This window comes from Triturus cristatus, chromosome 3_2 (assembly GCF_964204655.1).
Source record: "Triturus cristatus chromosome 3_2, aTriCri1.1, whole genome shotgun sequence".
Lineage (NCBI taxonomy): Eukaryota > Metazoa > Chordata > Amphibia > Caudata > Salamandridae > Triturus > Triturus cristatus.
Window position 1 is genome coordinate 972,040,830 of NC_140584.1, and position 14,380 is coordinate 972,055,209.

General features: G+C 45.5%; 1 protein-coding gene across 12 annotated transcripts in view; it reads right to left on the reverse strand.

Moving 5' to 3' along the window:
• The window catches only part of NF1 (neurofibromin 1), a 1,956,660-nt gene that overhangs the window by 1,621,989 nt on the left and 320,291 nt on the right, over window positions 1-14,380 (reverse strand). For all 12 annotated transcript variants that reach the window (XM_085649550.1, XM_085649547.1, XM_085649544.1 and 9 more), the window contains exon 5: window positions 13,229-13,335. In XM_085649550.1, the coding sequence (XP_085505676.1) occupies window positions 13,229-13,335 (107 nt within the window). The remainder of the gene's footprint in view (window positions 1-13,228; window positions 13,336-14,380) is intronic.

A 14,380-nucleotide genomic window follows, 5' to 3' on the forward strand; every position in this document is an offset into this window, starting at 1 on the left:
TTTGCAATTTGCTAGCAGCTAACATCACCCGGTATTTTGAAGATAATACCGACACAGCTACGACGCCTCAGGTGGAATGGGATGCGTTTAAAGTAGTCATTAGGGGTGATTGCCTTAGCACACAGGCGGGTATGCGGAAGCAGCTAGAAACTGACCTCACACGCATTGAAACCGACCTGCTTCGAAGAGAGGGAGAAGCACTGGGGGGTAACACTAGGCCTCTGGAACACAACAAAGAAGAACACTCCAGATTGTTAGACCGGCTTAGTAATATAAATTATGCAGCACACTCAGCGCATCGGGGACAAACCTGGCAGGTTATTGTCCTGGCTGATACGGCAGGAAGCCACCATCTCGCCTGTGACACTAATACGAAATATGAGTCACGGTACATACCCAAAGTGAAATACATAGTGCTTTTGTGGAACATTATTCCACGATGTACAGATCTTGCTTGACGGCCACAGATGTAGACATACGGCATTTTCTCTTTCACACAACATTGCCGCAACTGACGGAACACCAACATGAAGAACTGGGTGCTCCCCTGTTGGCGGAAGAGCTAAGAGATCACATTTTTTTCCCTCTGCGCTTACACCCATGCAGAACGAGGCCACGCTGATATCTCTATTAAAACCGGGTAGGAGCCCTGAACTACTGGGCTCCTATCGCCCGCTGGCTCTGTTAAATACGGATTACAAAATTCTCGCTTCCACCTTGGCTAAAAGGGTGGCTCCGCTGATACCGGCCCTGATACACGCTGATCAAAATGGTTTCGTCCCAACCAGGTGCACCTCCCTGAATATTCGCAGGCTATTTAGAATTCAAAAGTATGCTGCAACAATTTGGCCTCGTTCTGGCTGCTTGATACTAGATCTAGAGAAGGCCTTTGATTCGTTGGAATGGCACTATCTAGCGGCGGTTCTGCGTAAATACGGATTGGAAGACGGATATTTACAATTGGTGCAGCTGTTGTATCAACGTCCTACAGTTCGGGTTCGAACGGGTAAGCTACTCTCTGCTACAATTAGGGTTAGGCGCGGAACTAGACAGGGGTGCCCGCTGTCCCCGTTGCTTTTTTCTCTTGCCATGGAGCCTTTAGCGGCTCTCCTTCGCGAGGGTGGAGCAGATTGGGGCATCCCCTTAAGTGACGGAATTCACACGGAGTCCCTATACGCGGATGATTTGTTGTTGTACATAAGAGACCTGCATGCAATACCGCCGGCGATATCCGAGTTGTTCCGCAATTTTGAGGGGGTGTTAGGCCTCAGAGTGAACTGGGCTAAATCGGGTACCTACTCTTTCAACGAGAACGTGGCTATGACAAATATAAATTTTAATGGGATTGCGCTGACTTGGTATCCCACCACGTTCCGATACCTGGGTATATATATGTTTATAGGTCACCAGCAGACATACTCGAGGGCAACTTGATGCGGGCCATTTCCTCAATAAGAACACAGATGCAATTCTGGAAGACTCTACCGCTTAATGTAATGAGCCGCATCACTTTAACTAAAATGATTGTGCTGCCAAGGTTATTGTACTATTTTGCAAACCTCCCGATATATGCCCCAGCAAAACTGTTTCGGGAACTGGAGGGATTAACCCGAAGTCTAATTTGGAATACAGGGCGGCCCAGGATAGCACTGCAGAAACTATATGCGCCACCAGAAAATGGAGGATTAGCAGTTCCTCACCTGGAACTATATTATTTAGCTGCGCAGCTACAATGGGTTACAAAATGGTTAAGCGGTAAAAACTTGGCAGACACAGCGACCGAAACAACGCTATGGACGCAAATCCAAGTTTATAGATTGTTTCACGCACTGGAGAAAATCCCCCGCCTGACGCAGCTACAGATGTTATATGAGAAGCCTTCAGCTTACAAAAGGCACGATCCCCTATGCCCCAGTACTACCAATTATCGGGACACCCAGAGGTAGAGACTCTAAGTGATACAGCACTGGTGTCCTGGTCTGAAGCGGGAGTAGAGACATTAGGAGACTTGTATACAAAGGGTACCCTACTACCTTTTGCGACACTAACGGCGGATAATGGCTTACCTCCTACTGTATGCAACCATTACACGGAAGTGGACACTAGCCTGGGGAGATCTAACTAATGAGCCAGCAACACATCAACTGTTGCAATACTTACACGTAATGGGGGAGGGGTCACATGTGATACATTGGTTGGTACAAGCTCTGCTTACTCACACTACGACCACTACAGAGTCTTCGTGAGCATTGGACCGCAGACAGAGGCCATCCCTGGACTGATAAGGAATGGGAATGTATCCAAGCAAGTGCCACACACATACCACGCAATTCGCGCTTTAAACTCATTCAGACCTATATACTACACAGGGCGTACCTTTCACCAGATAAGATTAATAAGTATTTTAACATCAACACGTCCGAATGCCCGAGATGTCTTCTCCAAGGTGCTGACATACTACACATGCTATGGTCTTGCCGTCTGCTTTTACCCTACTGGCGCACGATATTAGATACCCTCACAAAATGCGCCAATGTCGGAGTGCCGGCCACATGGGAGGTCTGTATTCTGGGATATTACAAACGCACCAAAACTAACAAAGTAGGTTCCAGGTTCTGGGACCTGGGCCTAATAGCGGCAAAGCGGCTGATAACTAAGAGGTGGAAATGCACAGACCCACCGGTAGCATCACACTGGGTAAATCATTGGAAGCCTGGGCACAGGCAGAGAGCACAGGGAAGAAACAGCAGGGGTGCAGAACTATCCCATAGCGAATACCTGGGATGATATGCTCAAAATCCTTACACGCTCTGATATTCCACTATAATCGACATTTATCCAACGAACTAAGGTTAGTACCTGACATGACACTAGGTAGCAGAAGACACACCACAACCCCAGGATATTTAAACGCTGGAGGTCAGCTACGACACGAAACTCACATTCCTTGCAGACCAACACATAGACATGACAATTACCGCGCACTACACTAATATCCAGACAACAGAGCATACAACAGAAGCAGCAACTCGCACCCACCACCCACACGCAGGCCTAGCCAAGGCTATGCCTCAACGCTACTCTACATATCAGACGCATGTACTCTTGCGCAATCGATATCTCTTATTTAGATTCCTGTATTCCTTTTTGTTGGAGTTTTTATTAGATGTGCTTATATGGTTATATATAAAAGAAGTAAATAGATGTCTGATATGCGACACTTTATGTGGTAATTACATAGTTCAGATGTGTATGAACAATGTGCTTTTATATACATTGATATGTACAATTATAAATAACTGCAGATATATAAGGACGCATTGGGTAGGCATGATCCGACTCTCGATTGGAGATGACAGTATGTATAGGTTTTCGTTGCCCAGGGTACCTGATATATGCACGAATAATCATGCACTGTAAATGTAACTTACACCGGAAATCGTAAGTCAGTGATGTACTGATCTATGCTACCAATGGCAAAAATTGCTATTATTGTCCACTGTGCAATGTTCATTGATTCTTGAAATTGATGTAATAACAGAGGCAAAAAAAAAAACGCAATAAAGATAAAAAATAAATAAAATTATCATATCAACCAAACTCTCTATGTTCATACTGGTGGACAGGAGCTCTACAGGAAAATGATTTGAGAATGTACTACTTCAATTATTATAAAAGGATTCATGATTAAGTTTAAGCTACTGAATTTTTATGTTTTACAAACTGATGTGAAATTGTTTTTAAAATGAAATGAAATATTTCTCCACTTACCCGCACATAAAATTTGGCAACACACCTCGCTATTTAGCGAGCTTCCGGGGTTTGCTCTGGGCATTGTGCCATCTTTGGGCCGCCATCTTGGTCAGCGTTCTAGCGCTCTGACAGCCAGGGCTTTATTAACTGGCTCATGCAAGCGTGCAGCGCAACAGATGACACCTTTGGCGCGATTGAAGCTGTTTTAAAGGTTGGACACTGTAGCTGTTCGTTTGTGTGCTCTTCGATATACTCCAGCCCCTTCCCCTCTTTTAACTTGAGGAAAGGTATTTGCTGGGAGTTATCGATTGTGCGCTACTGAATTTTTATGTTTTACAAACTGATGTGAACCAGTTTTTAAATGAAATGAAATATTTCTCCACTTACCCGCACATAAAATTTGGCAACACACCTTGCTATTTAGCGAGCTTCCGGGGTTTGGTCTGGGGATTGTGCCATCTTTGGGCCGCCATCTTGGTCAGCGCTCTAGCGCTCTGACAGCCGGGGCTTTATTAACAGGCTCATGCAAGCGCACAGCGCTCGCAGCGGGCGCGCCAGAGGCAAGCCCGTCTGCGCCCGTCCGCACCAGTCTGCCGCCAGCAGCCAGGAACTCTGTTAGTTTAACTTTGCCTATATCATCTTTTAAGAATTCCTTACGTACATACTCACGCAAGCACTTGACGGACCTCAACAATGCTTGCTGTAATGCCTTGCCCCTTAGTTACCACTCATTAGAGGGCTCTTTCTCTTGTCGGTTCTGTAGATTTCAGAGTATGCTCCATCCTTGCAACTCTGTACTTGCATTATCACCACGTGTCTGTACAACATTAACTGAATCCTTAAAGCTTACGTCTGCAAAACTCTCACCTCTTATTGAGAGCTATTGTGAGTGGAGTTGTTTTCTAGCTAATGTTAGATCGCTCCCAAAACATGCCATTGATATTTGGGATACCTTGACTGATTTAAAACCTGACATAGGTTTCATTACTGAAACCTGGCTCAAACCTGCCTCCACCCCTGCTATCGCCTTAGCTATTCCGGAGGGATATCGGATACTTAGATGCGACAGATTGGGGAAAATAGGAGGAGGTATAGCCGTAATACATAGAGAAGAGCTAACAGTTACTATACTGGATCAGTTGGGGACAACAGCATTTGAATGCCTTCTCTTTAGACTGGATTTATCTGCACGTTGTAGCTGGAAGGGTGCACTGGTCTACAGACCGCCTGGTTCTGTACTTGACTTCACCAACCAGCTGCTCGACTTCATTTCCCCTCACATAATTGCCTCACGTCAATTTCTCCTGCTCGGAGATTTTAACATCCACAGCGAAGATGCTTCCAATCAAGATGCAAGACTATGCCTGCAAGACCTAGCAGCCTGGGGTCTGGCAAAAACCAACTCTGCCCCCACCCATATCCTAGGTCATACCTTGGACCTTATCTTCGCTAACTCACAGGATTTTAAATGTGGCGAGTCCTTCCCACTCACATGGTCTGATCACTCTCCAATACAGTTTCAACTTTCTGGTCCCATTGACCAATCCCCTGTCGCTACCAATAACCCTGCTACTCGACAGTATAGACCTTGGCATAAACTGATGGCAAATCATCTTTCCTCGCTTTTCTCGACGTGGGACTGAGATAGCATGTCTTGTGATGTTAACCAGCTACTTGACCTCTTTAACTCTAGAGCAATCAATTTACTTGATAAAGTGGCTCCTTTGAAACCTCTTACACACTCACCCAAAAATTCCGATACGAGCTGGTACTCGTCTGCCCTTCGCGAAGAGAAAAGTTCTTGCAAGAAGCTAGAGCATATTTGGCGACGCTCGCATAATGAACAAGCCAAATCCATTTATAAGGCTGCATTAACCACATACCACAATCACATTAAAATGGCTCGCAAAATGCACTTTGCCTGTATACTGGAACATGCGGGCAACAATTCCAGATTGCTCTTTCAAATTGTACGTGATTTTACCAATCCTAAATCCTGCGAAACTAGAGACATTTCTTCCCAATCGTTATGTGATAGCATTTCTACCTTTTTTATACAAAAGATTGAAAATATCTATCAAAAAAATCACACTTTGCAATACCTCCTCCCCTGTCCCCGATGCAGCTACTTATGACCCTGTCAGTGGAAAGTCTTCCCTACTCACTTTTCCCAGCATTACTTGCACTGAAGTACAGTTACTTCTGAAATGCACCAAACCTGGATCTCCCCTGGATATTATCCCAGCCAAAGTCGCCTCTAAATTTGCGGATCAGCTTGCCACTCCTATATGCACTATTATCAATAGCTCTCTGACATTTGGCAGCCTACCACAAAGCTGGAAACATGCTCAAATTATTCCTATACGTAAAAATCGAAAAATCTCCCCTGACGAACTAACCAACTATCGTCCAATTTCGTTGCTTCCCCTACAGAGCAAGATCACCGAAAAGCACATTAATAAGCATCTATCTGCTTTCATTGATTCTACACGCGCACTCGATATTTCTCAATCTGGTTTTCGTGCTAAACATAGCACAGAGACTGCCTTAGTGGAAGTAACAGACAACATCAGGATGGCTCTGGACCAAGGTCAAGCGGCACTTCTGGTGCTGCTGACCTTTCTGCAGCATTTGACACCATTTCTCATCGAGTTCTGCTGTCCAGATTACAGGGGATTGGGATCAGAGGTCTTGCATTGAAGTGGCTGTCTGATTTTCTGACCAACAGAACTCAGGCTGTGACTCTTGGTTCTTTCTCTTCTGCTCCCTCACAGGTTACCAGGGGTGTCCCTCAGGGCTCATGTCTGAGCCCGACTTTGTTTAACATCTACGTGACCCCCCTGGCTATACTTATGAGGGAACTGGGATTTAATCCCATCTCTTATGCAGATGATACCCAACTCCTCCTCACCTTCAATAAAAATAGACCGGACATACAACATATTTTCTCCCAGGGCATGAGTGCAATTGCCTCCTGGATGAAAACAAACTACCTCCAGTTGAACTCTGAAAAATCTGAGATTATGTTTGGGGGTGCGACCATCAGCTGGTCGCCCAGCTGGTGGCCTGTGGAGTTGGGTAAAGTCCCTACCCCCAAGGAGGAGTTCAAAAATCTGGGCGTCAAACTTGATCTGAAACTCACCCTTGATTCCCACATTAATACTACTGTTGGCACTTGTTATCATATTATGAGCATGCTTAGGAGAACTTTCCCATTGCTCCCCATCTCCACCAGAAAGACTCCGATACAGGCACTCATTATGAGTAGAATTGTTTACTGCAATGCCTTGCTTCTTTCTACGCATGTAGCCTCACTGGGTAAATTACAGGTAATACAAAACACGGCAGCACGCTTGGTAATCTGGGCACCCGCTAGGACCCCCTCTCTGCCCCTGCTGTCTAATTTGCACTGGCTACCAGTCAAAAAAAGAGTGGATTTCAAAATGGGCTGTATGATATTTAAAGCTCTGAATAGGCTCAGCCCCTCCTATATTGTTAGAAAACTTAACATCTACACTTCAGGGCGTTCTCTCAGATCCGGTTCAAAAAGGCTTCTTTCGATTCCTAGAATCAACAAAACGCGTATGGGAGGCAAAGCATTTTCTTATCTGGCTCCCAGATTTTGGAACAGTCTCCCCCAGCACCTCCGTGGTGAAATGTCTCTCCTACAGTTCAGAAAGCTACTAAAAACCCATCTTTTCTAATCTTCGGGCCTGATCAGTCATCTGTTTCCAAGCGCAGAGATACCCCTCGGGGTGATTCAGCGCTATATAAAATAAATAAATAAATAAATAAAATAAAGACAGATTGGAAATTCACAGCAATATAATCACAAGTGCACTTTTTCTAATGAAGTAATAAATACTTTTAACTGTGACAATTTTTATTTAGGATCTGAAAGACGCTTTTTAAGGTTTTCAAAATGAGTTCAGCATTTTTTTTTCATCCATGTTCTTCTTTGACTCGTATTGTGGCCAATGGTCGAAGTAAACACCTTGACTGACTTGATTTTGCCATCTGTACTAGATTTACATTACTTTAACAATTATGCTGGTGCTTCTTTTTAAATAAACGTTTTGTAAATTGCAATGATTTGCACAGTACTTCCATAGGTATTCTGGCATGGTCCACGTTCTACTTAAAATAAATACAATGGGTTCTGGTTCCAAAAGCAATGTGGTAGCCAAGTTTGGTTACATGCACAGAAATTCAAGCAGCATTGCATAGAATCAAAATTAAAAATAAAAAATTTGGATGCGGCCAGCGATCGGTGTAGGCCAGGGAGCACACTGGAGGCCAAACACCCCACTAAACTTTACTCCCTTGTGACGGACCTTGACTGGGTAGACCCTTGGCGCAGGCTACATGGCACAACACAGGGTAACACCTATCTCTCGGCGGTACACGACTCATATTCCTGCCTTGACTATTTATTTGTTCCCCGGGCGGTCAATAGCAGGGTGGTGGCGGCTGATATCCTTCCATGGAGGCTCTCAGACCATTCTTCGGTGGCCATCACAATACGGGTAGGAAGGGCTATGGGCCATTCCGGTGGCGCCTTTCGGCCTGGAACCTCCAGAAGGAGGACTACAGGGACCGGATGGAAGATGCCATCGATCAATATTTGGTATTCAATGTCGGTTCGGTGAAGGGGGCTACACCTCTGTGGGAAGCAATGAAGCCCACAATTCGCAGGGTAGACATTTCCTTCTGTGCGGCGGCCCGCAGAACGCGAAGGGAGTCCCTCATACGAGCGAAAGCTGAAATTATCGGGCTGGAGGCACGCAGTAGAGAGGGGGGTGGGGGGGGAGAGACAGGCTCGCCGCCAACTGCTGCAAGCGCAACAGTACTATTTGCTTCTTCTTTTGGATGAGGCCTGCCAGGCATGGTTGGCGACCCGTAGCAGGATCTACCAGTGGGGGGATAAATCTAGTAAGTTGCTGCCCAGACTGTGTCAGGGGTCACTGTGCCCCCACTCTCTCTCTGGTATTGTGGGACCGGACAGGACACCCATTTCCGATTCCTCAGCTATTGCTGAGAGCTTTGCTAGGTATTACGCAGATCTCTATGCCCCCAAGGAGTGCTTATCGGTAGAGGTAATAGGCCGCTTCCTAGATAACCTTACGCCTAAGGCCATCTCCGACAAAGTGAGTGCAGAGTTAGAATGCCCGCTCAACTGTGAGCCACCCTAGGGCCCGGGACCGAACGGTTTCCCGAACGAATTCTTTAAACAGTATTTTCTGCAATTGGGTCCCTACTATCACAAAGCGGTAGAAGAGGCCAGGGAACAGGGTCGCCTGCCCAGCGATTGGAGACATGCGGAAGTGGTGGTATTCCACAAGCCTTGCAGACCTCCTGACCACCATGCATCGTATCGCCCCATCTCCCTCCTGAACGTTGAGGCCAAGATTCTAGCTAAGGCGTTAGCCAATCGTCTCTGACCACACAGTACCTCCTTAGTCCATCCCGATCAGGCCGAGTTTATGCCCCAACGGGCGACCTGTCACAATATTCAACGGGCGCATGTTGCCTTTGCGACCGTCAAAGGATTGGGGGAACGAGCATAGTTATTGCTTGCGGATATGGACAGGGCATTTGATTCTCTAAGCCGGGTGTACCTATTCGCACTGCTGCGCAGGTTGAACGTAGGGCCTCGTTTCCTGTCATATCTAACCCTACTATATACGGATCTTACTGCATCTGTGCGCGTGGCGGGCTCCGTCTCCTCTACGTTCCCTATTGGGCAGGACCAGACAGGGGTGTCTGTTGTCCCCCTACTTGTTTGTGTTAGCGATTAGGCCCCTTGCTCCCTGGGTGTGGATTGACGCTCAAGTGACCTTTCTTGAATGGGCACACGGGCTGTCGGACCGTATCGCCCTGTACGTCGATGATGTGCTGTTCTTCCTCACTAATCTAGATAGGACGGGACCACGGCTGCTTCGCATCATGCAGATTTTTGGGGATACCTCCGCCTGTACATGAATCCTCGGAAGTCCACCCTCTGGGTCCTGAGCGATAGGGGCGAGCTCGGTTCCTGGGCATCTTCGGTGCAGATGGTGCATGAGGGGATGAAATACCAGGGAGTGTTCCTATCCGATTCTCCTACCACATCCTGGGATAGGAACTTGGCGCCTCTATGGGACCGTGTACGGGAGGATATTAAAAAGCTGGTCTCACATGCCCTTGTCTATATATGTATATTTAGTAACAACAAGAGCACCCAGAAAGGTCAACTAGGGACCTTGGGAATTAAGTGATTGTAAACAACAATTGTCCCTAGTCATAAGAGGAATAGGGTTAATGATAAATAAGGACCCGATCAGTACTTATCAAGAGAGAGACTTATCCAGCCGGACAGAGGTCACGAATTTTACTAATGTACAAAAATAACCACAATTTAAGAAGGTTGATGAAGTGGGACACAAGCCTGCGTCCAGTACATACATTAGGTCATAGAGACAAAGAGGTTCAGGCATAAATACATAGTTTGCTTATAGGAATCATCAATACTTGAGAAAACAAACATTTTAAACAACACCCTTATGTGTCAAAATCATGTTTTTAACATTTCGGGTATTTGTGAGTGTCGACGGCGTTTTGATCCTACTAAAAGAATGCAAGGATCATCATCAGGACAAGGAACAATAATGCCTGTACGATAGACCTGAATAACCGCAGCCGCGGTAGATTCAGAAGCGATGTTTTGAATAAAACCGGCGGGACGTAGCCGAGGGCTAGGTCTTGTGATTTGTATCTCAACTTGGCTAGGGTTACCAAGGATCCGTGGACCTGGGGTGAGGTTCCGAAGTGATAGGATTACTGGAAGGACCGACGATGCGGGAGCAGGGACCGGCAATGGGGCTCCATTGCCGGTCCCTGCTCCCGCATCGTCGGTCCTTCCAGTAATCCTATCACTTCGGAACCTCACCCCAGGTCCACGGATCCTTGTTAACCCTAGCCAAGTTGAGATACAAATCACAAGACCTAGCCCTCGGCTACGTCCCGCCGGTTTTATTCAAAACATCGCGTCTGAATCTACCGCGGCTGCGGTTATTCAGGTCTATCGTACAGGCATTATTGTTCCTTGTCCTGATGATGATCCTTGCATTCTTTTAGTAGGATCGAAACGCCGTCGACACTCACAAATACCCGAAATGTTAAAAACATGATTTTGACACATAAGGGTGTTGTTTAAAATGTTTGTTTTCTCAAGTATTGATGATTCCTATAGGCAAACTATGTATTTATGCCTGAACCTCTTTGTCTCTATGACCTAATGTATGTACTGGACGCAGGCTTGTGTCCCACTTCATCAACCTTCTTAAATTGTGGTTATTTTTGTACATTAGTAAAATTCGTGACCTCTGTCCGGCTGGATAAGTCTCTCTCTTTATAAGTACTGATCGGGTCCTTATTTATCATTAACCCTATTCCTCTCTTGTCTATATATGGCCATTTTCAAGATGGTTTTGCTCCCGCGCCTGCTGTACCAATTGCAAAATCATCCATATCAGATTGCCCCTAGGTGGTTCTGTCAGGTTAATGCGGCCCTGGGTCAGTTTCTCTGGGATGGTGGAGTGGCATGGGTGGCCCTGCGGACTGGCTTTCAGTCTACATATTGTGGGGGGTTGGCAACCTCCGATATCTTGTCGTAGTACATGGCCTCGCATTTGCTTGTCCTTAACGAATGGTGGTAGGGGGATAGGATGGATCCGGCGTACACTGTTGAACGAAGGTGTATGGGGGAACACACTCTGCATATAATTCTTTACTCTCCACAGTTGAGATGCTCCCCGACGTCTGCCACGCAGACTGTTTCCCAGATCTGAAGGCAGGTGCTACGGAGGATGGGTTGGTGAAACAGGCTGACCAGGGAGACCCCTCTTTGGCACAATGGGCACCTATCACCATTGGCGGCTCTGTCTGGATTTCGCGACTGGGACACTATCGGGATCTCCACCCTGGGCGATGTTATGTGGGGGCCTGTCTTGAAATCCTTTCAGGACATACAAAAAGACTTCCAGATGCCGAAAACCCAATTCTTTAAATATTTACAGTTCTGACATGCCATGCCATTTCCCCTAGCTTGGAGGGGTTGGAGACGCTGGCAGAGTTTAGCCCGGTGGAGGCCAAGGTGTTTATCGGAAACCTCCAAGATCACAAGATCTCTCAAATATACCAGTCCCTAGTTAAGCATAGTTCCCCTTCGCTGCAGCATCGGAGGGAGACATGGGAGGGCGATGTAGGCCCGATGGAGGAAGAAGATTGGACAGAGGCCTTGGCCTCTCCACGAGGGGCGGCCATTGCAATGAGCCTGTGGCTTATCCAGTTCAAATATCTCCATCGGGTATATTATACCAGGGTTAGGTTGTCGAGGGTGGGCTTGGTGGCTTCCCCTGTGTTTCTCCGATGTGAACCTGAGGGTAACCTGCTACATACTGTCTAGCACTGCTCCAAACTGACGCGATTCTGGAGGGGAGTGATGGCCTGCCTCTCTGAAGTGTTGGGTGGGACCTTCCCTGTTCACCAAAACTGATTCTTCTGCATGTCATGGATGGGACTGGGGGCAATATCTACAAGCACCATCTCATGCTTCTGGGATTTACCCTAGCTAAAAGGGATATTGCTAGGGCCTGGAAGGCGGCGGTGGCTCCCTCCATCTCTGCCTGGAAAAATGGTCTGGACTTCTGTATGGGTCTAGAGACCCCAATCTTTGTGGCCAGGGGGTGTCCCCGAAAGCACTTTAAAATTTGGAAGCGCTGGGCGGACTACCGTGGCCTGGAGCTAGAGTCTGCACCGTTGGCCCGACACCAGGATACGGTATGATCTCCTTTTGCTGATGTGCGGCAGAAAAGTCGCTTCTTAGGCGATGACACATCACAACTGTATAAATGAGGCTATTGTTATGATTTGTTGCTCTGAAATGGACGATAGTGCGATGGGGGTGGGTTTGGGGCATTACAGTTTTAGGATTAATGTTTCATTCGTATTGCTTTTCATTTTCTCCTGAATACACTTGAAAATGGTCAAAATCAATTGGTGTATGTTGATGCTGCAGAAGTTTCTGGGACTCAGAGCTCCGCGTTATATGTGATATTTTACAAATAAAATGTGTTTAAAAAAAAAAAAAACTTGTGTGTGCAACAATAGAGAGAAGACTGTCTCAAGTGCTAATGTGGCATGTGTGAGACTACTGAGACCTGTCGGCTCAGAGTTTTTCAACAAATAAAACACAGTTTCTCTTTCTGCTCACCAAAGGTTAGCGACTGTAAAGCATAGGGACATTACAGACCTTGGTGTATGTTTATAGAGGATTTTGTCAAAAATGTTAACACGATTTAGTAAACAAATGATTTTTACCTCTACATGTTATTTTTTGACAGGGCCAACAACCCACCTTAATTCATACCTTTCAGAATGGAGCTGTAGTGCTTAAAAAGATACACACATTTTTTTTAAAGTAAAGCCTACTCACCGTGCAGAAGTCTTTTCAGTTTCGAACAATCCACACTGATGTATTGAATTAATTCGATATCATGAATGTCAATGTTTTCTTCTGAACACTGAGTCAGTTCTTGTAATCTAAACAGTATAAAGGAAAAATGTATTGAGTTACATGTAGTTACTTCACCATATGACTGCATACAGGAAGTAGTATAGTTAGGGACATGCTTTGTCTGTATAATAAAGGAGTACTGCACCTGACAAATGTTACTAGCTATTTAAAATTTGAGTCTCTACCGACACTATCAAGCACTACCATACTACTGATCAACATGGCACACACTCAACATGTACTACTTATGTTTAGCACTACCTAGAAACCACAGTCGCTTCCATGCACACTATAGCCTTCTAGATAAAGAGGAAGTGAATGGCAGAAAATCAGTAACTATCGTAGTTTCCCATGTAAAAGTAGGAATACAACCAGGATACAAGAAGGATTTAGCTGAACAAAGACATATACTTTTCAGAGTTAATTACCCAATGTAGGGGTATGTGGAAATACTAATAATGTCATATAATTTTATCCATTCGTCTATTGAACTCAGATTTAACATTTTGCAACCACCCATTGCAGCATGCAGCAATTAGTCAGTTCACTTAGCCTGCTGACTCTCTTGCACTGTGAATAACAAACAATATTTTTCCTGATCACAAGTGCACATCTGCCTAAAAAGAAGTACACTTCGGTACCAGGGCTGGTGGGCCAATACTTTACTTTGTCAATATTCTTTACTTTACATTCTTTTTTAGGTTGCGTGTGTTTAAACTAGTTCTGCAGGTTACAGTAATTCAGAGCCAACATAATCTTTTCCTTGCACTAATTATAAGAACATTCACCTGAGTTAAGCATTAAAATTATAAAGTGCTCCTGTACCTATTCCAAGTACATTTGCATTTAAGAAAGCAGTTATTTCATTTTTGTACCTTATGCTTCCAATAAAAACATAAAAGAAATAAATGGTGACAGCTTGGTAAGGTCAGACCTACTGGCTTTGCCAATACATGTTTTCCTTTATTCTATGATGGCATTGTGGGCTAATTACTGCTAATGTCTTTGCATGTTACATTTTCTTCCTTGGATCCTTGATTGTCCCAGAAGAAAACAAGTTACTTACCTGTA